The 24,105-nt window shown below is 46.5% G+C and overlaps 1 protein-coding gene across 5 annotated transcripts in view; it reads right to left on the reverse strand.

The window, feature by feature from the left end:
* The window catches only part of LOC119557217 (mucin-2), a 115,597-nt gene that overhangs the window by 20,188 nt on the left and 71,304 nt on the right, over window positions 1–24,105 (reverse strand). For 2 of the 5 annotated variants that reach the window (XR_005220055.1, XR_005220056.1), the window contains exons 4-7: window positions 23,054–23,915; window positions 22,510–22,623; window positions 19,101–22,446; window positions 16,224–16,349 (exon numbers count right to left, since the gene is read on the reverse strand). Coding sequence is in view for 3 of the 5 variants with exons in the window: in XM_037869882.1 (XP_037725810.1) it covers window positions 17,758–19,004; window positions 19,101–22,446; window positions 22,510–22,623; window positions 23,054–23,329 (4,983 nt within the window). In the remaining 2 variants the exon portion in view is untranslated. Of the gene's footprint in view, window positions 1–15,443; window positions 15,653–16,223; window positions 16,350–17,694; window positions 19,005–19,100; window positions 22,447–22,509; window positions 22,624–23,053; window positions 23,916–24,105 lie in introns of those variants that run through there. The other 3 variants (XM_037869882.1, XM_037869881.1, XM_037869883.1) reach the window with 2 other exon arrangements.

Raw genomic sequence — 24,105 nt, forward strand, 5'->3', positions numbered from 1 at the left:
GCATCCCACTTTAAAATCGGGATCCAATAACTCAAGTTATGAAATCTGGAAGTGCAGTTTTGGGGTCCCATAATGAAACCCATTGGAAATACAGAAAAAATAACACGAAAACAGGCTAAAATTGTGACCCTCCTTTAAAAAGACTCTTAGACACCTTAAAATTTTAATAAAATGGGGTAATCAAGTGCAGTGTTGGATAATTATCAAAGGGTACCATAAGGCAGTTATTAGTTTCCACATTAGAAACCTCAGCAGATCTCAGAAGAGTGGTTATGTTGTGTTGAAGTAACCTTGCTTGGTGCTTACAGTCAATACCAAACCCAAGATATCTGATGATATCAGGGGGCACGGCCAGATTAGAACACATGTCGGCGGACGTGAGCTTTGAAATTTGCACAGTGGAATTCGAAGAGCATTAGGAGCCAAATGATAGAACTGGGAGAGGAGATGTGTTGGGAAAACGAGGCATTGCCAACGTGCCACAGCCACGAGCTGTATTAATGGCGGGTATAATTTGTCTTGGTGTCGTTGCCACCTAAGCGGGTCCTCCCCAAGTAAAAAAAAAAACCGGCTAGTTGCCACTTAAAATCGTAAAAAGAAGTCGGCAACAGCCTTCGCCATTCCCTTCCCTTAGACAGTTCGCTGTCTAACATTATAATATTTAATATTATTTTCATTCTTTATTTTTATGGTACTCGAGGACATTTCGGGCACGCAAATGCGATTCGAAGGTGGGGGCGTTGTGGGCGCTTATCGCGCATACGCGACGTGGGACCACCACATTCCGCCAGCAGCCCCCGTTCTAGGCATGGGAAATCTTGTGCAATAAAATTCCTCTAAACACTCATAAAAATTGCAGGCATATTAAAAATTGTGTTTGTTTAAAAAAAATGAAATAAAAATAAAAACGGTAACAACAAGGTAGCGGAGCGGGCCCCTTGGGTCGGTGGGTGGTGGGGGAGTATTTGGGGGGTGGTTGATGGTTAGGTGGTTGGCGGAATTTAGCTCATATGCGAAAATTTTGGGCCTTCAAAGGCGACAGGGAGCTGGAAGCAGGGCTGCCGTGGCCCATAAAACTGAATGGATATTTGAATAGAATTTGCAATAAAAAATCCCGTTAAAAGCCAGCCCAGCCCACTCACAAGTGGGCGTGTGTATATGGGAGTGTGTGTGCGTGTGTGCTTGGGTGGGTGGCAATAACAACTTGTGCGTTATGAAAAACTAATTTCTCTAAACATATGCGCTTCGCAGGCTAAACACGCGAATGAGCCATGGCCAGAACCGAGGAGACGGGCCTTTTACGATCCGATGTGGCGCAGTGGTCCTGTGTCCTGGGTCTCCAGTATCCAGTATCCAGTATCCCCATCCTCCCCTGCCACTTTTCACATCCACATCCACATCCCGTTCATGTTCATGTGAACGTCGCATGTTGACAGAGAAGATGGGGATGCTGCTTTCTGGGGCTCGACTCGAAATTGCAAATTTACGAGTATTTATATTGATGCCATTTTACTTTGATTTTAATGCGCGACCAAAATGCGTGCGAAGATTTTTAATATTTTTCACTGTCCCCAGCATTGTTGTTCTTGCTCTGCCTGTTTCTGGAATATTGGCAACCAAATGTTGCGAAATATTTATTTATTTTGACTAGGGCCCTTTTCCCTTTTCCATTTCATCCACATTCAAGCCGCACCACGAAGGAAAGCTCCTTTTGGAAGGCAGATCTCCAGCGTTCCCTGCAGATCTTGAAAATGACCTTTAACTTGGTAACTTCCTAAATTGTTATTGAGTTTCAAATAGAACAATTCAGAAATGTCCAAATTCAATAAAACATTTATTTGGTTGAGGATTCTGGGACAAAAACTGACTTGTAACTTTTTAATTGTGTTTAAAGAAATACCTAGATGTTAGAACTTTTTGTTTTGACTAGATTTTTTACTATTTTACTACTTAACCAGAAAAATGTTGTTGCATAAAGTACAAATTTTTCTAAAGGCAAATGAACAACGGATTATTGGTTTCTTTTTTTGGACCCATTATCTTAATTATTTTTAATAAGACAATTTGTAACTGAATGGTGGATGTTAGGTCCAGCGTGTTAAGAAAGATGAAGATGGAAATGGGGATTGTTACCCCTGGCATTAGCAAATACCTTTTTTACCTTAAGCGTTTCGGATATTTAAGTCATCTTACACAAAATACAACCCCTTTTATGTTTCATCCATAATAATAACCGAAAATTTTAATGTAGATAACTTTAACTTTTAATTATAATTAAACTTTCAACATAAAAATTCCGGATTCCAGCTAGAGTTATGGGTTTGAATGCACAGATATTGGACTTTTTTTTGCATAAAAATATATCCGAAATGTAAAAATAAAATAGATATTTTAATCATAAATATTTCAAATCGGATCATGATAAAAAGAGTAAAAAGTTAGGCAACTTTTGGGCATTTTAAAGGGGTTGTAATTTACAACTAGTATATAATGAATCATACATATTTAGCAAGAATTTACTGAATAATTAGTACTTTGTACTTAAATTATCATCCTGTTTAATTATGCCAAGTTGTGCTTTTAATACGTTTAAGCGCCCAGTGAAAGACCTCGAGATTCCGCTTGAAGATCGATTATGCCAATCGATTTCAGCACCGGCTGACTGCCAGCAGCTCGAGTAGTTGGCGCTAAGGTCAGGGGTTGCCGCTGGGACTTGGATTCTGTATTTTGTATTTTGTATTTTGACGAGTCCTTGCCTCGGCCCTTTTTCGATTGGATGTGGTCAAGGACAGTGCTGGCCACCCTTCTCCTTCCAGCCAACCACTTGGACGACCACAATGCAACTAAATGCTCGGAATTAATTTGTGTTTGCAGTGGCAGTGGTTTTCCTGTGCCTACCTGTATGCGATTGCAGGGGGAAAGCAATCAATCAAAGGGTAATACGGGGGAAAACTCGAGGCACAGGCGATTGGAGCTGCGGCAAAGGTACCCAGTTCGCTGTTAGGACCACAAAAAAAAAAAAACAAAAGCAGCCGCAACAGCAGAACAACAAAGCAACACAACAGCCAAACAAAACAACAATAGTTTGCCAAAGCACCTGGGGGCCAAAGGGCAAAGGGCAAGGGGCAAGGGGCAAGGGGCAGAATGGGGCTGGGTTAGAGGCCGCTTTGTTGCTCTTGTTGCCCCGGAATGTTGTGCTTGCCACTTGACAATAAGCGTTGGAAATCAATTACACACAAAAGCGTCAAGTGGCAAAATGCAAATGTTTGAAAAGCAAAGCACAAAACGCAGTCAAAACGAGTTTAATTGCAAAAAGGGCAAATCAGCGGAGTCGGGTTATCGTTTTGGTTTTTGGTTTTGGGCAGGTGGGCTATTTTTTCCCCCCCCCTTCTTTTCCGTGAATGGCAATTCAGCGTTGAAAAGCCTACAAAATGTTAATCGACAGCTTAAGTCCAGCGAAAAGTGGGGGATGGTGGGGGAGAAATGTTCAGAGTAGCTATCAAAATATCGGTAATTTTGTAAAGAAGCGAAAATTTATGTGAAAAATGCCAAACAACAACAGAGTGCAGGGCTCTGGAAAGAGTCAGACAGACGAGGGCGGCCCCCAAAAAAGGAAAAAACAAAAAAAAAAGTGCCGAAAAAAGTGGAAAAGCGGAAAAACAGGCAAAGAAAGGACTCCAACTCGAACTCGATGCGATGTGAAATGAAACACGACAACCGAAATGGAGATGGGGGAGTGGGTGGGTTTTGCAAAAGGCCCAAAGCTGCATGCAAAATGCCGAAAAAACGATGCCAGGGGAGGCTCAAACGGGGGGGGGCTAGATTGGGATTGGAATGGGGTCTTGGGGATGGTTGCGAATCGAGTCGATTCGAGTGCAGGCTGCGTGTGAAGCCGGCGATTATGCGACGAGCTGGCCAACAAAGACAGCAACAAAAAACGCCTACTGGCGACCCACATTCGGCCCTCAACAGCAGGGAGAGGAGACCGAGACCGAGCCCGATTCCGAGTTCGAGTCCGAGACCCCCGAAAAACCCAGTACCATAACCATAACCAGGAACAGGAACCGAAACAGGACCATAGCCAAGACCAGAGGCCATGCCACATGGGGCAGTTGCACTGGCAGTGGCAGGGGCAGGGGCAATTTTTAATGACTGAAAAATAAAAACCGGTTTTGGGATTGGGCTTGGGATTGGTATGCCCAGGCTTACCAGGCTGTCCAGGATGCGTTATCGCACCACCAGCGGTTGGGGGCGATTCCAGCGCATCAGCATAATGCAAGTCAATGCAAACATTTTATTTGCATTAAGCGTCGCTGCGGAAGTAGCAGAGCATACAAAAAAACAAAAAAAAACAACAAAAAATTACCAGAGCATAAAAAAAGCCAACCAAAAAAGCAACCAACGTCGATAGCTAAAATACATACGCATGCAACAAAAAAAAAAAAAAAAAAAAACAGCCAAAAAAAGCGATTAAAATAAAACACAAAAATCATGCAGTACATGCAGTGCACCTACTTATGCCGCAGCATTCGGCGGCAGCCAATAAAAACGCAGCGCTGCAAGTTGCGTGCAACAGGAAGGCGAAAAAAGCGCGAAAACCAAACAAAAAGCCGCCCAAAAAGCACAAAAGACTAAAAAAAAAACCAAAAAAAATAAAATAATAAAAACAACAAGTACACATACACCGGAAAAAAAAATGAAAAAAAAGAAACGACAAGAAGAGCGGGGAAAAATCAAACAACACATTCCCAATCGCAAAAGGCCTGGGTGCGAGTGAAATGACAGCAGGCTCTCTGCACTGGCCACTGCAACTGCCCAACGCCCAACGCCCACCACCCACGGCCTACACCCCACCCCCAAACCACCCACCACCCACCGCCCACTGGCGCTGCAATTGCAACTGCAACGGCGAATGGGAGGGGCTCGGCTCCGTTCGGCGGCACTCGGCTCGCCGCTCGGCTCGCTTGGCCCTGAAATAAAAATAAAAAGGAAGCGCTCAAAAAAAAGTCCTAGAAATATATAAAAATTGTCCAAAAAGTGCAAAAAAAAACAAAAAAAACTGGCAAAGGCGCACAAAAAAAGCAGGCTCAAAACGCACACATCCTAAGCCCTGGGCGAGAGCAGGCCGGCCTCAGTCGGAGCGAGCGAGAGGGCACTATGTGAGTTGGGGCAGCGATGCAGTTGCAGCTGCAGTTGCTGCAGCAGTTGCAGCAGTTGCAGCAGCGGCAGAGGCCGGGCAGCAGCGGAAGCCTGTTTTAGTTTTTTTGCCAGCAAGTGCATTTCCCAGGAGCGCACTTCGGGGCCCCCAAAATGTAGGCAACGAAAATTGGCCATGTTGCATTTGGAAGATAAAATATACAGATACTGGATAGTTACACTTTCTTTAAAATAGAAAATTGTTGCACCCACTGTTTGGACATTTAAGAAGTCAGCTGCGAACAGCCTTAAATTAAAATGTGGTGGAAGTTAGCTGTGAACAGCCTTAAATAAAAATGGTGTTTATTATTAATACTTGTTTCAAAGCATAACACAAATTTTACAAAATACTGGATAGATACACTTTCTTTAAAATAGAAAATTGTTGGACCCAATGTTTGGAAGTTTGGGAAGTTAGCTGTGAACAGCCTTAAATTAAAATGTGCTGGAAGTTTGCTGTGAACAGCCTTAAAAAAAATTTGGTTTATTATTAATACTTTTTTCAAAGCATAAGACAAAATATACAAAATACTGGATAAATACACTTTCCTTAAAATAAAAAATTGTTGGACCCACTGTTTGAAAGTTTGAGAAGTTAGATGTGAAGCCTTAAATAAAAATGTGGTTTATTACTAATACTTATTTCAAACCATAATAATATAATTTTATTCAGTTTTTTTTAATGTTTCAAATTTGTGTGGCATTACAATTGTACCCACAAAAAACGTTTAGGTAAAATTGACCAACATATATGAGTTAAAAATGGTCGCAACCCATCGAATTGTCAATTTGACCTACGAAATAGTTACTCTTTCAACAAAAAATGTATTTACTTTACTGTAGCCTATAGTAACCAACAATAAAATACTCGTCACTACTTTTAATAGTTTTTAACCCCTTTTTACACTTACAAACCCATACGAATTGGTAAATTTTACCAAGAAAATGTTGTAAAATTCGGAAATTTTTTTTTAGATTTATATATCAAAGCGCAAAAGCTGTCTGTTGATATTCTGAAAGTGTTCTTCTTGAAAGGCCATCAGAAACGGGAACAGTTAAAAGTTATATTGGCACAATAAAAAAAAAACAACAATCAGTAAAAATATATGAAAAACTATAAGCACAATTTCGCATGCGCCCCTGGACCAGAAGTGCAGTTCACTGCCACGGATCGAGTGCGGCGCGAGGTGCGAGCGAGAGGGTGCCGCGGCGGCAAGGTGAGATGGAAAATGCAGCAGGATGCAGTTGCAGTTGCAGTGGCACCCAATGCGAACGGGTGGCCCTGGATGTGGGGGCCAGGGTGCAGGCAGGCCAACGCAAATTGAAACCAAAAAAAAGTATAAAAACCATAAATAAATAAAATTAAGCAGAGAGCGCTTGGCGAAAAAAAATAAACGAAAAAAAGAAAAACCCAAACGATGACAGCGAAAAAAAAAAGGACGATGCGTTGTGCATTGTTGCTGATGCAACTGCACTTTACATACAGCCTGCCGCCCAGTGGGCGTTTTTGGGGGGGTTGGGTGGGTGGCGAATGCAGTTTGGCAATTTAGTGGGGGAAAAAAATGACAAAAAAGGTACAAAACAACAAACGGCGAAATATATTTAAATTTGTTGCTCTTGTGTGAGTGTGAGTGGGCGGTGTTGGAGTGGGCAGTGGGCAGTGCAGCTGGACAGGGACAGAACGCTGTGCGCTGGCTCGCTCGGACGCACGCAAAAAAATGTGCAAAAACTCCGCCCTAAAATGTGAGGCAATAAAATAAAAATCAATCTAATGAAGCCCAATGCAATATGAAAAGCGCAAAAAAAGGCCACCGAAAACGAACAAAGATGGCGATAGATGTTCTGGCGATGGGCGTTCTGGCGGATACGCTAATTTAAAATGTGCAACTATGACAGCTTCTCCTGCTCCAGCTCCTGCTCCTGGCTCCTGCTCCATCCAGATCCTGCATCCTCATTTCCACATCCATTCGCTGGACCATTGGCCATTGCCATTTATGGGCAACAAAAATATTCGATTAAGCGACCTCAGCACACAACAATAATATCATCATCAGTCAGTGGGGGTATGGAGAAATGGGAATGATAAGAGGTTTGGGGGCCCGAAAATCGAATCATAACACCACCAGACCCAGAGCAGGCAGAAAAATCAATGGGGCTGGGCCTCGATAATTATACAAACTGAATGCGTCGGCTAGAAAGTTTTCTTCTGATAATGGAACCAGAACCAGCCAACCCAAACTTAATCCCAATCGCAATCCCAATCCCGGGATACCGGCCTGCATCTTCCTTGGTTTTTCCCGCTGGCGGTTGTTAATTTACCGGATTAGGCGGAAAAACGAAGAGCCCATTGTAAAACGAAGGAGCGAATGGTGGGCAGGGCAGGGGCCGGGATCCAAAAGCAGGAAAAGCTGGAGCAGAGATGGAAAACTAAACCGCAGCCCTTTTATGACTGCGAGGCGAGGCCTTTTGTAGGTTTGCTGACGAAATGCGCCGATAACTTTTTTTATTTCGAAGCTCTAAAAATGAGACATTTCATATTACTTTTACGGCAGGAGCAACTGCCGACTCTCTACAGGCTCAGCCTCCACATCCACCTCCACCTCCACCTCCACCTCCTTCTTTTTCGGTGGGCCGAAAAACAATTCTGGGCAACCCCTCAAGTTTCTGCTGTGCTCCGTTTCTTTTTTGGGGTTACGTTACGGTTAACGGACACACAGAAACCAAGGGTTGGGGGTCCAAGGGTTGGGGGCTCCACCCACTGTGGTGGCAGTGGCACACACTTAACGGCACTCAACGCATACAAAATTTCAAAATCATCAAAAAGTAGAAAAATACGCGTTTCATGCACATTCGCGGCATTTATGAGCCCATCAACGTCGCTCATGGATGAAAGTAACGCGTTTTATGCGTCGTTTGGGTGCCTGCCAAATGTATCTTTTTATGTGGTACGGCGGTGTTGCAAGCGCAGCTCGCTCATGACCACATGAGATACGCGGGGGCAGGATTGCTCTTGGATTGGGCATGGGTTCAGGATTCGGCAAAGTTCAGGGCGGCGGCGGCGGCGGCACACGGCATTGCCGTAAAAGAAGAAATGGGAGGTGGAGGCGGGAAAGCCATCAAGTTCAAAGTTTTCGGCAACGTTTACGAGTCCTGCTGGCACACCGCTAGCCAGTAAAAAATGAAGGACCATATCCGCGTTCCGATCCCGCAAGGATCCTATTGGCCAGGATGCCTGGATGGCCTGGATGGCCGGATGGATGTGGAGCCCACCTGACCTGAGTGACTAGGCGCCTGCTTAGTGCGTCCGTCCGCTAAGCAACCCTCCATCCATATAACATCAAAACCAAGCCCACCATCAAACCCCACCTAAAGTAACTCCCCCCCCCTCCTTGGGCACTCGTGGAACTAACAAACAGTTTTTATGCGCTATTAAAAATATTCTTTTTATAAGCCCTATAAAAAGAGCAGAGCGACACAGGCCCAAGGAAATCAGCCGGCAATTTATTCGCAAAGCGCTTTCCGTTCACCCAGCTCCCCCCCCTAAAATCCAACACCCCCCCTGTGGAAAAGCGCTCTCGAGAGAGACATTTTATGCGCACCTAAGTCATTTCGAACAATTTCGATTAAAAAACTCATCTAAACAATTTATGACGCGGCGTAAAAATCAAATCAAAGCACTGTCGGGCTGGAAAAGTGCAGCATTCAGCAGGGTGGTTGTTACATTTACCATTTACCATTTCCCATTGCCCATTGCCCATTTCCCAGTTTACAACTATGCGGGAAAAGCATAAATTTAGAAAATTAGATGACTGCCAGTCCTTTTCGAATTTCAAAGCATCTTCACAGCCTGTTGATTAGTTATTAAACGGTTTGTGTGGGGCTTCCATCTCGGCAGACTTAGGATTCAACTGGATGATAGCCAACAACTCAACCCAATCTCCACTGTGCATGTGATATTTGAAAGGCCTTGCAACCATTACAAAGTTTCTAAACTTTACGATTAAGTATAAAGACGGGAAGACAAGCTCCTCAAGGATCTGGGAGCAGGGAGCAGGGCAAGTTAAAACCGTGCGGGATATTAAAAAGTGCACGGAATAATGCTTCTTTTATGACTAAAGTGGCATCGGACGACAAGGGGTGAAGGGCAGCAGGAGTGGGCGGTATTGGGCGGTACTGGGGGGTACTACTTCAAATGTCAGCGGTGGACGGGCGCGCATGAGCGCTGACATCCCCCCCCGGGCTGGTTCAGGCTCATTTCGTTTTTAATTTCCGTAATTCCGTCAGCAGAAAAATTTTTGCAATATAAAAAGTAAATATCGAAATTTATAGACCTGCAGATGTGCTGAGGCAGAGGCAGAGGCCGAGGGGATGGCGTTAGTGTTTGGGGTGGTCTCAACCCCTGAAACCCCCCCCCCCAAGACGGAGGCTGAAGCGACATTAAAATGTTAAATAAAAACAGTAACAAAATACACACAAAAACAAACCGAAGAAGACAGCGGCGGCGGCGGCGGCGGCGGCGGCGGCAACCATCAACCCCCTTTGGCAACTTACACGAGGAATTTAATGACAACACTAAAAAGTTTAAGCGTTATTATTTCTAGGGTAGCCACCCCCTCCCCCTCCCCCTCCATCCACCTCATCCGAAAATCAGCTCCAAGGATAAGAGCTTAGGCAGAGGGATGATGGATCCCTGGCAGGATGAATGGATGAATGAATGGGAGGAAAAAATACGACGGCTGTAAAATGGCGAATTCATGACCTGCAACTGCCGCTCCGCTGTGTGTGTGTGTGCATTCTAATGGCAACTAAAAACGAGCGGATTGTAACGATTCGGTTATTACCGTTATATTGCCGAAACAGCGCGCGCTACGAGGAACCCCTCAACCTCCCAAGAACCCGAAAAACCCAACAGCACCATCCCCATCCCGTGAGGAAACAAAGTCGAAACGCACATAACTCAATCTTCGACGGAGGTACGAAGATGGAACCACCCCCCCCCCCCCCCTACCCTCTTGTAGATTCCATATCCCCAAGATCCTTTCACCCCCCCCCCCCCTTTTTTATTGCTAATGGCAAAACGAAGAAAACCCTGAAAAGGGGGTGTGGGGTTGGGGGTTTCTTGGTGCTTTTGCTGCTGCAGTTTATGCGCTGCTGTTAAACTTACGGTAGTTTACCGCCGCAACAGGCCAAGCAGCAGCACTGCCACGCCCCTTCTTCCGCCCACATTCTCGCTGGCTTAAAAACGAAACAATTTTTACAACTTTGTTGTTTGCCTGCGGCAGCCTTGGCCATTTCTAGTTGCCCCGTAAAGTGAATGTAGTAATTTTTCAAAAATCTTTGTCTTTAATGGTCCATTAAGCGCTCTTTCGTCTCGTTTCGTTTCGTTCCATTTCGGCCGCTGTCCCTGTCTTTGTCCCCTGTCTTAACTCCTTTCTCCTCTTTTCTCCTTCTTTTCTCCTCCTTTCACCTCCTTTCTACAACTGACAAGTTGGCTTTTTGGACCCTGGCTAGACTCGCCAGTTTTGGCCTGAGTTCGCCGCCCATCGTCAATATTGCGATTCGGTTGTAAAAAATGCGTTTTAATGCTTCAATAAAATAAAAAGTTTGCATTAAAAGCGAGCAAGAAAGGAGCAGCAAGGATGCGCAAGTCCGGACAAAACAATTAGCGTTAAAAATAGACGATGCAGCGCTCACAAATAATTCCCACTTTCCAGACTCTTGGTATTTCTTCAGGAGCTTAAAAGTTGATGCGAACTTTAGAAGCATATTTTTAGGCACTCAAGAAGTGGAAACACCTTAGAATGGCCAAAGAGGATATAAAACTGCAGAGTTGCCCCCATCTAAAGTAAATATCCTGCAGCCACTGGGTATCCAATCGGTTTGCATTGTGCATTTTCAAGGCAAAATTAATGTTTAATCAACAAAGTGGTTGGTAATATACTCTCTCCCCCCCCATCAGATCCACGGAAACCTACGCCCCTGTCATCAGGCATGTGGAAAACTAGCGAAATTGCATCAAAGAAACGAAAATATTTGCAGTGCGTGGGCCGGGGAAAAAGCGAAATAAAAATTGAAATCGGATAATGCAAACAGCAAATTAAAAACCAGCCCTGCCATTTTACAGAGAGGGTCCACCATGGACCCCCATTCCATCCCATCGCCATCATTGCCTAGCTCCCAGTCCAATAACACATATCCGATATGCGATATCCAAAAGGAGGGCCCTTATACCCATTCCCATGCCCCTTACCATTCCCCTTACCATTTGCATTGGGTAATGCTGATGCCGTGTTTGGGCCCGCTAATTGAAAGCCACTGCCACCTTTGCGCTTTGCAGCCAAAGACAAATATTGGACGCGGACCGCGGCTTTATGCATATTTAAAATCAATTAAGTCAATAAATAATAAGGACAACCTTAATGCGATTGCATATGAACGAAATGCGGCAAATGCCGCGCCTGTTTGCAGAGTGCAAACGAGTGCAGGGATTGCCCATGGAATGCAGGGGGGGTTAGGTTAACCCCCCATCCGGTTGAGGTCAAGATACGGGCCGGCAGCAATCCATAGAAATTTTGGACGCGACACGCTTGAAGAGCCCTCCGCTGGCCACTTGCGAGCCACTTGCAAATGGGCCCTATGCAAATGCACTCAACGATGAGTTGCAAATTGTTGCCGTTTGTGTGCCCCATTGAAGGGGGCACACACAAAGCGTCCGCCGGAGCACGCCAGCCGATGCACTCGGCCACGAAATCTGGACACAAAGCCCCATCCCCAAAGTGGTGAAATGGTGAAATGGTCAAACTGGCTAAAATGGCCAAGTGGAGCAGGGAAAACCTGAGCCAGCGAGGCGAAATCAAATGAAACAATCGGCTAAACGAGCTCCTTCCTGCCCCACTGGGCCACCGAGCCAAAAAAAAAAGGACGAAAAAGAGCTGGCCCGGCAAGGAGCAAAAAGGCAAGAAAAGGACCAAGCAAAAGCAAAAGGAGCTGCCACTGCAAAAAGGAGCACCACCACGCAAATGTGGCACACAAAAAGTGACTGCCACGTTGGTGGCAAAAGCCAAAAGCAATCAGAGTACGATGCCAGGCGGCCAAAAAGAATGCAACGGAGATGGCCAACAAGACAAGCAACAAACACGACTCCACCACGCACCACCCATCGACCAGGATACCCCTTGCCCACCACACCCATGCCCCTCACACACACACACCAAACACCGCACACACGGAGGCAATCAGAGAGTTTCATTCATGACGACGAACTCGAAGCCCCAGTTCCCAGTTACCAGTTCTCACTTCCCAATACTCAATCCTCAGCCGCATGTCCTTGCCGGGGCCACGGCCCACTTCCACTTGCACTCCCACTCCGCCATCCACATCCACATTCGCGTCCACATCCACATCTGCTTCCACATCCACCATCCATATCAACATGCACATCTTTTTGCTTTCGTTTTAGAAAACTCACAGCTCGCACGACACTCGAACCCAGCCAGACCAGACCGATCACGCCAAAAAGAAACTGCAACGAATCAAGGACGAATTTTTTGGCACTCGTTTTTGCTCCTCACACGGAGTGTGCCACTGCCACATGACCAAGGCCCCCATGCCCCATGCTCCATGCCCCATGCTCCATGCCCCAACTCTCCAACTCACGGCACCAAACTCTTTTCGGTTTGGCTTTGTTTTCCACCGACTCGACTGTTGCTCCTTTTTGCACACACACACACACACACGATGCACACGGCAATTCTTTGGCGTTTTTTGTGCCGAACCAACGACTCCGGCTGCTCGGGTTGGATGGTCCATGGTGATGGCTGCACCCAGTAGCTGGCCAAAAAGAAAGCATAACGCAGGAGGCGACCCAGATATCAGCACTTACGGAAAGTGCTGTCGGTGGCGGGATTCAGCGATACCCAAGCCCATTCTTATTGAATGCACATTAGTGACTGGAACCCGCTGACACAGTCGTACTAAAAAGCAATGACAGTCGTAAGATGGGCTCAGCCGAAGATTCTAGAGATTCCTGAGATGGACAAACTCAAACTCTTCTCCTCTCCGCCGCAGAAGCACTATCAATCTGGTACGGACAGGGTCAGGGCGTAGGATCCACCACTCTTATATGGCCTCATGCATAGGTGATGAGCCGGGGCATGCAAAGAACATCCTCATCCGCATCCGCATCCGGATACCAGGCTAAGCCGTGATGCGAACAAAGAAGCCAACAACACGAACACAAATCCCGGTTTGTAAGCCAATTTGCACTTAGGCTTATCTAATGTCGTATCATTTGTATAATGCTCTGTTTGGCCTGATACTTGATGTCTACTGTATGTAGTCAATACTCTGTTCCCGATTCCCGACACTCATCCTACTCCTATTCAACTCACTCACTCCCACACTCTAAGTTCGACCCCCTTAAGGCCACACACACACACACTACGCTCGAGTGTGTGTGTGGGCGTGTGTGCGCCTTATCCTGCGGGGTTCATTTCTAAGCTCATTTATGTTTATCACAAATGCGTGCCAAAGTGTGTCGTTATTCTTCCACCTCCCCACAAACAAACGCACACACACTTTCCGCCCCTCGCCAAAACCTCCAACTTTCGATGTTGTCGAAGTTGTTGGCGTGGCGCGAACAAAAACATTTCAAATATTCAAAAAAAAAAAAAAAAACCCACACCACATATAAGAAAAACCCCCCCACCCACATAAGACACCCGAAATGGGAGTTGCGAGCTGTACTCAACTAGTCGGGACATGTACTGGCCATAGAAATTCATCTAACGGCTGTAACAGGTAATTGAACTTGGTTATATGGCCCTCGGAATGGCGTCGCGCTGCAAATGGAAATGTGGAAATGCTTTGGCATTCGCGGGGTTCACGGGGTCGAGGGGTCGGGTAAATGGAAATGGAAATGGAATTGAATGACGCGCGCATCGTGTGGCAAATGTGACGTTCTGAGTACTGAGTACTGAGAACCCAGAACACAGCCCTTCACAGTCAGAAGCAATGCGTGCGAACTATATAATGCGGGCATAAAAAGGATTTGCACATGGAGCATGTGTGCGTGGCAGTGGCAGTGGCACAAGAATGTGGCAAGGGAAAGTCAAATCCAAGACTACATGCTACATGGAAAATTGCAAATTGTGCCCCATAGTTGGGTGGAGGGGGAGGGGGCCAACTGTTGAACTGTTCAACTGCTGAATAATTCATGGCCAACTGGAGATTTGTGCAGTGGCAAGATGATGTCTGCTAAGCGCGTTTGATGCCGATTTGTGGCACGCATAACTGTAAATCGCCCCGAAAAGCCAGGGGCAGCAACATGGCTACAATGATGATGATGCCACTGGTGCTTAGATGGGAATGTGTGGTTGGTGGGTGTGAGCTATGGGGATTGATGCCACATGCCACATGCCACATGCCACATACCATGTGTGGCAGGAACACTCTGCTCTATTTGCAAGTGGCGAATTGTGCCACAACACAACAGAACCGAAGCGAACCGATCAAAACAAACTGAAATAACCGAAGACAACAACAAAAGCGCGGCAATGCAGCTGCCACACAAAAAACAATGACTCTTGCCACCGTTGACTGCACTTGCAGCACTTATTTTGCTTCTTGCTGCACACACACACATACACTCGCCTGTGGAATTCGTGGACACTTGCTGTCGACACTGGGCGCCTGGTGGCCATGCCCCCCACTCGCATGTGTGCCCCATGTGGGTGGTGGCGCCACCACGACTTTGGCTTGGTCTTGTTGTCCTCCCCCCGATTGTGTTAGGGACTTCTTTCTTTTGTTGGCCTGGCCAACAGCCAACAGCCGGCAGCCAACAGGTGGCAGCTACTACTTCTGGACACATGCAGGCGGCATAACCACAGACCACAGCCACCACCAGCACCACCCCCTATCCAACCCACCCACTGCCCACAAAGGCTGAAGGACGTTCGGCATGGCGGCTCACTTTTCTTTCCTTTTGGCATGCAACTTTTTGTGTGCACTCTGCCTGCTTCTTTTGGCAGCCGCCTCTGTGCGCTTTCCTCTGTTTCTTTTGACGATGTGGCATGCAACCACCCCCAACCCCCATCCCCTATTTCCTACCCCCACCCCCCACAAAGAACAGTCTGTCGTCGGAAGCCCCTTTGTTGGCCAATCTCCGCTTGTCGTCAAGCCATTTGCCATTTTCGATGCTATTTGCATCAAGACGTTGGTGTTTATATATAAAAGTATTTATTTTAGTTAGACACTATGGTATGCTAAAGTAATCATTCGTGGTTTTGAGTTTCAACCAAGTCGCAAGTATCGTCGCATTTCTAAACTGCGTTGCGGAAGCCAGCGATGTCGGTCAGTTCCAGTGGCTTCCACTGTATGTCGACATGCTTGTGGATCCGCTCCTCCTCCTCGTCGCAGCCTCCAGAGCAGTTGGACTTCTTATAATTATCAGCTGGGTCTGTGGTCGGGTCATAGGTAATAGGTCCGTCCAGGGGATATACAATATAATACACACAAGAAAGTGTTAAGGGTAAAATTTACCAATACGGATAGTGGCGTAACGTTTTAAAATGGTGATGTGAATTGCGTTGTTGCTTTGGTTACTATTTAATAGTAGAACTACCATAATATAGTAGGGTGTTGTGATTGGAAATATGTTGTTGCTTTGTTTACTATTTAATAGTAGAACTACCATAATATAGTAAGGTGTTGTGATAAGAATTGTGTTGTTGCTTTGGTTACTATTTAATAGTAGAACTACCATAATATAGTAAGGTGTTGTGATGTGAATTGTGTTGGTGCTTTGGTTACTATTTAATAGTAGAACTACCATAATATAGTAAGGTGTTGTGATGTGAATTGCGTTGTTGCTTTGGTTACTATTTAATAGTAGAACTACCATAATATAGTAAGGTGTTGTGTGTGTTTTGTTTTTGTGAGAGTAACTATTTCATTGGACAAATTGACAATTTGATGGGTTATGAACCATTTGAGTATGATAATATAATGATAATATAAGCTTCACTTACCGTATTTGTGGTCGTGGTCCTGGTCGCAGGACTTCGGGCAGAAGACGATCTTCAGGTCGATGGGCTCGTACACCTTAACGATGAGCTGCGGCACCTTCTCGGTGGGATAGTCCCCGGGGCTGGACACTAGTGGATTGAAGGTAGGGTTATCGGGGCTCACTGGGTTGCGATGGTTGGTGGCATTGGATGAGATGGGTGTTAGGTGGACCGTTTGGTTGCGGGCCGCCAGCAACCAGGGTCTACTGTTCACCGACAGCACTGCATTCTGGCGCCCTCTGGAGGTGACCGATGGCACCAAAGCAGATGAGACTACCGCCGATGATATGGGCTGTGTTTCCGATGTGATCGGTGTGACTATCTCTATTGTTCTCTGAGTGACTGCCTCTAATTTTCGTTTTACTAACGCTTTTACCAGTTGACTGGCCATGAATGTTGGTTGTGCTCTTAATGTTTTTGTGGTTGTTGTGGATGGTTTTGGAGTAGATGTTTCGATTGTAGGTATTCTATTTGTTATCGTTGTTTGCATTAATGTGTGTGGAATTTGTAGCCTCGCCGGATGCCCAACATTGTCGGGAACATTTCTGTTTAGAGCCTGGTTACCAACACCCTTGATTCCTAGTGCCTGGTTGAGAGGAATTTTGGAGGGAAACTGACTATCCCCGTTTGCCAGTCCCTTGAAGAGAACACCATCGGATGCGGCCTTCGATTGCCCGTCGTTTTTCGCATCCAAATTTTCTATTTTATGTTGCATCAGAGCAACGTGCCGCTTGGCCGTGGCTGCTGGTGGCTTATTATACCCGTTACTCGTAGAGTAAAAGGGTATACTAGATTCGTCGGAAAGTATGTAACAGGCAGAAGGAAGCGTTTCCGACCCCATAAAGTATATATATTCTTGATCAGGATCACTAGCCGAGTCGATCTAGCCATGTCCGTCTGTCCGTCTGTCCGTCTGTCCGTCTGTCCGTCTGTCCGTCTGTCCGTCTGTCCGTCTGTCCGGATGAACGCTGAGATCTCGGAAACTATGAGAGCTAGGCTATTGAGATTTGGCGAGCAGATTCCTGAGCTTCTTACGCAGCGCAAGTTTGTTTCAGTAGAGTGCCACGCCCACTCTAACGCCCACAAACCGCCCAAAACTGTGGCTCCTACAGTTTTGATGTTAGATAGAAAATTTTAACTGAAATGTATTAGTCTTGTCCATACCTATCGATTGACCCAAAAAAAATTTTTCTACGCCCACTCTAACGCCCACAAACCTCCCAAGAAAAAAAGCTATGACGTCAGAGCCAGACAGTGCGAAATGTTTTTACGCGTGTATGTATGTGTATGTAAATAGTTGTCAGCCGAACTTAGCGGCAAAGAGAAAAGCACTGCCGGCGCTCAGAGAGAGCAAAGTGCGCGGCTAACTTATTCTATTGAACAATGAATTTGTCACGCCTACCCTGACGCACGCAACGCTTAAATCTGTCTTCCGCCGGTAGGTGGCGCATTTAAATCTCGCTTTGCTGCTTGCATATCTCCATTTCCCTTTGGTCGCTTAAGCTGAGTAACGGGTATCTGATAGTCGAGGTACTCGACTATAGCGTTCTCCCTTGTTGGCTACTAATCCTGTGCCCCCTTCTTTGTTCTCAGCATCAAAAGAATTGACCGGCTCGTCTTCCATATAGTCCTCATCCTCATCATAGTATTCCGAGCTTAGATGTGTCGAATTCTTGGCTCGAGTCGGTGCAAATGTAGGTGACGGCGTACTCGTAGTCGTTTCAGACCTTTGGGTTGAACTCGTGCTGGAAGTTGTGCTCTTCGTAGGACGAGTTGTCTGAGGACCATCTGTGGTTGACGTTGGCGAAGGCTTCTTGTCCTCCACTCGAGTTAGCCGCTCCTTTAGCAGGCTCAGCAAGAAGCTCTTCCTGGCTTCCAGGCTCGTGACCACGCTATTCGGAACCTCATTCCCGTCGTTGGGATAGTCAGAGTCCGCAAAGCTGTCGCCATACTCCAGGTCACCAGCGGTCGTCGGCTGAGCTGTGGTGGAACTGGAAACGGACCTGGTCTGACTTGGCAAGGAAGTAGTCTCAAGACGCTCTCGCTCAGTGGTCAGCTCAGACGGAGCCGGAAGAACTGCAGCCACCGTGGTGCTAGCCATGGCCTTCGGCTGAGTTATCGTCAGCACTTCATTGTCCTCGTCGTCTGCATACTGCTCAGAAGTCTCGCTGTCATAGTACTCGGAGTCCTCCGGCTCCTTCTTGGTGGTGTTCAGTGACACGAGCGCCTGAGGCTGAATGGAACGCTTCTGAGTTGGGGCGGCCAGCTGCTGGATAGAAAGTCGCAGGGAGTGGGCGATGAAGGGCTTGGAGGTGGCCAGATTGTGCCTGGCCATCTGGGCAAGGGTCACGCCGGGCGAACGCTGGCTTGAGGAGGATTGCTGGCTGGAGGAGGATTGCTGGCTGGTGGAGGATTGCTGACTGGACGGACGTGGGCTAGAAGAGTGCTTCCTGCTCGGCGGCGTGGTGGAGATTCTGTGGAAGAGCTTCTGCAGCAGGTGGGCCGCGGCCAGCGTGGACATGGTCGAAGGCCTAGCTGTTGTCGCCTGCCCAGATTCCCCCTCCCCCGAAGATGGTGCATCGTCCATGTAGTCGGACTCATCCCGCCCACCCAAAATATTCCTACTTTCGATTAAATCTATGTTGGCTTGTCTGTGGGTGAGTTCTTCAGGTTTTTGCGGTGAGTGTAGTTGAAGTTGTTTGACTTGTCGGAGTTCTTGTGTGCATGCGGGATTTGTGTTGTTATCTGTAAGGCAAGTGTTGTGATTAGGTGTCCATGTGCTGATTGTATGGGGTGGCTTTTAGAATGGACTAATGGGATGATTTTGGGCCAATGACTTACCTGAGGTGGAGTCGGGTTCGGGACAGTGCGGTCGCGTGACAGTGGTCAGCTCAGTCGTGGTGGTGGAGTTTTGCGCAGGAATGGTTGTTGGATTCTCCGTGGTCGCGATACTTGTGCTTGTTGCAGTAACTGATGTCGATTTTTCAGTAGTAGTGGTCGGTTTTAGTGTACTTGTGCTTGGTTTTGGTGAGGTCGTTGTTACTGTAGAGGTTTTCGGAGTGGTCGTTGTTGACTTTTGACTGGTGGTTGTCACAGTAGTTGTCGTTGGCGTGGTTGGCGTTGTTGTAGGTTTCGGAGTAGATGTTGTTGGTTTTTGAGAGGTCGTACTAGAGACTATTAAAATAGTAGTGGTAGGTTTTTCGGTACTTGTGGTTTTTGTGGTGGAGGTAGTAACTGTTGACGTTTTCGGAGTGGTCGTTATTGGTTTCTGCGTAGTGGTTGTCACAGTAGTTGGTTTCGGAGTCGTCGTTGTTGTAGGTTTTGGAGTACTAGTTGTCGGTTTTTGAGTAGTCGTTGTTGGTTTTTCGGTACTCGTTGTCGGCTTAGGAGTACTTTCTGTTGTTTTTTGGGTGGTAGTAGTAACTGTTGACGTTTTCGGAGGGGTCGTTGTTGGTTTTTGAGTAGTGGTTGTCAGAGTAGTTGGCTTCAGAGTCGTCGTTGTTGTTTCCTTGGTCGTTGTTATAGGTTTCTGAGTAGTCGTTGTAGGTTTAGGCGTAGAAGTTGTCGGTTCTTCAGTGGTTGTAGTTACTGTAGAGCTTTTCTGAGTAGTCGTTGTTGGTTTTTCGGTACTCGTTGTCGGCTTAGGAGAACTTTCTGTTGTTTTTTGGGTGGTAGTAGTAACTGTTGACGTTTTCGGAGTGGTCGTTGTTGGCTTTTGAGTAGTGGTTGTCACAGTTGTTGGCTTTAAAGTCGTCGTTGTTGTTTCCTTGGACGTTGTTATAGGTTTCTGAGTAGTCGTTGTAGGTTTAGGCGTAGAAGTTGTCGGTTCTTCAGTGGTTGTAGTTACTGTAGAGCTTTTCTGAGTAGTCGTTGTTGGTTTTTCGGTACTCGTTGTCGGCTTAGGAGAGCTTTCTGTTGTTTTTTGGGTGGTAGTATTAACTGTTGACGTTTTCGGAGTTGTCGTTGTTGGTTTCTGAGTAGTGGTTGTCACTGAAGTTGGCTTTGCTGTTGTCGTTGTTGTTGTCTGGGTCGTTGAAGTAGGATTAGGTGTAGTAGTCGTAGGTTTTTGGGTGGTCGTAGTTATTGTAGAGGTTTTTTGAGTAGTAGTGGTAGGTTTTTCCGTACTCGTTGTGGGTTTAGGAGAACTTTCTGTGGACTTTTCGGTGGTGGTAGTAACTGTTGACCTTTTCCGAGTTGTCGTTATTGGTTTTTTAGTAGTGTTTATCACTGTAGTTGGCTTTTGGGTTGTCGTTGTTGCTTTCTGGGTCGTTGAAGTAGGTTTTTGAGTAGTCGTAGTTATTGTAGAGGATTTTTGAGTAGTAGTGGTAGGTTTTTCCGTACTCGTTGTGGGATCAGGAGAACGTTCTGTGGACTTTTCGGTGGTGGTAGTAACTGTTGACGTTTTCTGAGTTGTCGTTATTGGTTTTTTAGTAGTGGTTGTCACTGTAGTTGGCTTTTGGGTTGTCGTTGTTGCTTTCTGTGTCGTATTTATTGTAGAGATTTTCTGAGTAGTCGTGGTTGGTTTCTTGGTAGTGGATGTCACTTCAGTTGTGCTCGAATCCCTCGTTGTAGTTTTCAGGGTAGTTGTTGTAGGTTTCGGAGTATTCGTTGTTGTTTTCTTGCTAGTTGAGGTTTGCTGAGAAGTAGTTGTAGGCTTTCGCGTAGTGGTAGTCACACTAGTTGACTTCTGAGTCGTCGTTGTGGTTTCCTGTGTGGTTGTTGTGGGATTAGGAGTAGTAGTTTTTGGTTTTTGTGTAGTCGTAGTTACTGTAGAGACTTTAATAGTAGTCGTGGTTGGTGTTTCGGTACTTGTTGTAGGCTTAGGTGAACTTTCTGTTGTTTCTTTGGTGGTAGAAGCAACTGTTGACGTTTTCTGCGTAGTCGTTGTTGGTTTATCAGTAGTTGTTTTCACTGTTGTAGTTTTCAATGTGGTGGGTTTTTCTGTACTTGTTGTGGTTTTAGGAGTAATTGTTGTTGCCTTTTTTGTGGTTTTAGTAACTGGTGACGATTTGTGAGTGGTCGTGCTTCGTTTCCGAGTCGTTGTTGTCACTAAAGTAGTTTTCGGAGTCGGTGTGGTAGTTTTTTCGGTAACTGTCGAGGTTTCCTGAGTCGTTGGCTTTGGTCTCTGAGTGGTGGTTTTAGTCGTAGTTGTTTTCGGAATCGTGACTGTTGTACTTGGCGTTAGTAAGGTGGGGCAAGTCGGAGCTGTTGGTTTTGGCGTAGTCGTGGTGGTCGTAGTGGGCAGAATGACAATATTTTCCGAAAGGTGCAAGCCACTTAATGCAGGTTCGATTTTCGTACTCTCAGTAGCATAGGTGTATCTTTTGTGTTGATACTTGGTGGTTTCCTTGGTAGTCGTAGTCGCCGGTGTAGTGGGCAGGACTACAACGTGCTCCGACAACTTAGGTCCGCCTAAGACTTCCGCATTCTTAACCTTTTGGCTTTCTGCTGACGGTTCTTCTTTTTTGTTATGATGTGAGGAATAATCATATGAGGGATAATTGTCGTATTTGTAATAGGCAGTGGTGCGCTCCGTTGTGGCTGTGGTCGTTGGCGTGGTCTTTGTGGGCACAATAACCACATTTACCGAGGGTCTTTCAAACCCTCCCGGCTGCTCTTCCCTGGCATCTGTATCGTAGTCGTCCTCCTCAAAGAGAGGTGGCGCTTGATAGGGTGGATAGTATGGCTGTGGAGCATAGGGTACCGGCAATTGTGGTGCCGGGACATAGTCAAAGCAGTCGACTTCGTTGCGCGGACGACACAGCTTCCGCTCGGTATCAAAACTATTGCTGCCGGGGCATTTGAAACGCGTCTGCAGGTAGGTACCGCTGTCTTGCAATCGACATGTGTAGTAGAGGGCGCAGTCCGTCGGCGAGCGGAAGGTGCCCTCGCCGGCGCATTCGGGGAACTTGAGCTCGCAGTTCTGTGGGATGTAGCTGCCACTATTCGATATCTCCGTCGAGGGACACTGGTCACCGGGCAGGCACTTGCGCTCTATCGGCGAGAAAATGGTGCCCGATGGACAGGCGAAGAGCCAGGGCTGCGTCCGGTTTTTGTCGCACCTGTAGTACACCTTGCAGTCGTGGGGATGTGGAAAGCGGCCCTCCTTCTGGCACTGCGGCGGACTGTGGTCCAGCCTGTGCTGGGGAATGTGTTGCCCGCAGCGTCCACTGCTCGAATTGAAACTCTGGGAAGATGGGAAAACGAGTTTGGGGGCTGGCGGGGGGAATGGGGGGTTACCAAGACTCACCTCAAGGTCGCGACATTTGCTAAAAATCACACAGTTCGGCTTACAGACATAGTAGTACTGCTGCTGATCCGGATGGGGCTTGATGCCAATGTAGTTCCGAGAGCAACGATTGTTCTACAATCACAAAGTATAGAAACAATTTATCAAACGCAAAGCTATTGTTCGTTTAGGATTGACTGCGAACCATAAATTAAAAGTTAAAATGAATTTAAGAGGGATACTATATGATGAATGTGATTTTTAATGTGCTCTTAACTATGTAACTATATTTTATTGAACTTCTAAGAAGTTTAGTAGGTAAAATTCAAAGTACCTTCAAACTTTTAACCGTATTCGCTCAGGATTCCTAATAAATTTGAAAATTTACTAGCTCCAAAGATAATTTTCGGAATTCCCATCGACTCAAAAAGTCTTGAATTCATGGCAAATACTATTTTGAGTGTACATAATCATTTTTTTTTAATTTGAATTGTAAACCCATTTTTCTAAGCCAAGAATAAAGTTTATACGGAATGTAACCTTTTTTACAGGACTATTTACTCACATAATCAAACCGCACGGGATATCCGCCGCCGGGGTAGCTCTTGTAGACTCCGAAAACGTTGTCGTAATAAGGGCTGTAGACGGGTGGCGGTGGGGGTGGTGCCTGGTATCCATAGCCGTAGGGCGGGGGGTAAGCGTAGGCCGGCTGTCCGTAGTATCCGCCGGGCAGCACGGGCGGATGCGAATATGCACTTGGCACCTGGCGCACCGAGCGACTGGTCGCCATGGAAAGCAGGGCCAGGACGGCCAGCATCGTCGACCAGAGGCAGTGCGTCATGATGGGCACTCTTCTTCAAATGACTTGGATTTCGACTGGAAACAATATGTCGTCGTTACCTTGGGCTCATCTGATTGGGCTGCTGGTATCCTTAGTATTCCTATTCCGATTCCTATGTCTTTTTGTGGAACCTTGAGTGCTACCGCGGTCAGCTCCGGTGTGGCAGTGGTGACTTGAAGCGGGGCAGACGCGCTTAAAAGGTCGCTGGGTGCGCTCGCTTCCGAGAATGTTGCATAACTCGAATGCCGATTGAACGCCGCGTGATTTAAGTACGTTGAATGTACGGTCTGCCGCCACAAAGAGACCAAGACAAATCTTGGCTAATAGAGTGCAGTGAGCATCTAGCAGAATGTAGACTGCAGAATGCAAAGACCGGAAGAGAGTCTTCGCCGTGCATGCCGCCAGATGCATGACTAAATCCAGCTCGGTGCCCCGGAGAGCGACGTGCGCCACTTCCGCACCGGAGATGCTCCATTCCCGCTCCATTCCCAATCTTTGCATGAGTAATCTTCGATCTGCCAACTGCTACGATCTGCAGCCGTTCCAGACGTGATCAATGGATCAGTGGCCGACGCGGAAAAGATTCCTGCAATGATAAAAACAATACGTAAAACTCGCAAACACTTTACATCGCACGCAGTTTCGATCGATTGGTCTGAAATTTGGAGCCAAGGTCATGTTTCCCAAACAAAAATGTTGGCATTTTTGTATTTTTACTATTCTTACACGTACGGCGGTGGGAGTTACGCATCCGAAAATACAAGATTCGTGGTTTC

Source organism: Drosophila subpulchrella, chromosome X (assembly GCF_014743375.2).
Source record: "Drosophila subpulchrella strain 33 F10 #4 breed RU33 chromosome X, RU_Dsub_v1.1 Primary Assembly, whole genome shotgun sequence".
In the NCBI taxonomy this organism is placed as follows: Eukaryota; Metazoa; Arthropoda; class Insecta; order Diptera; family Drosophilidae; genus Drosophila; species Drosophila subpulchrella.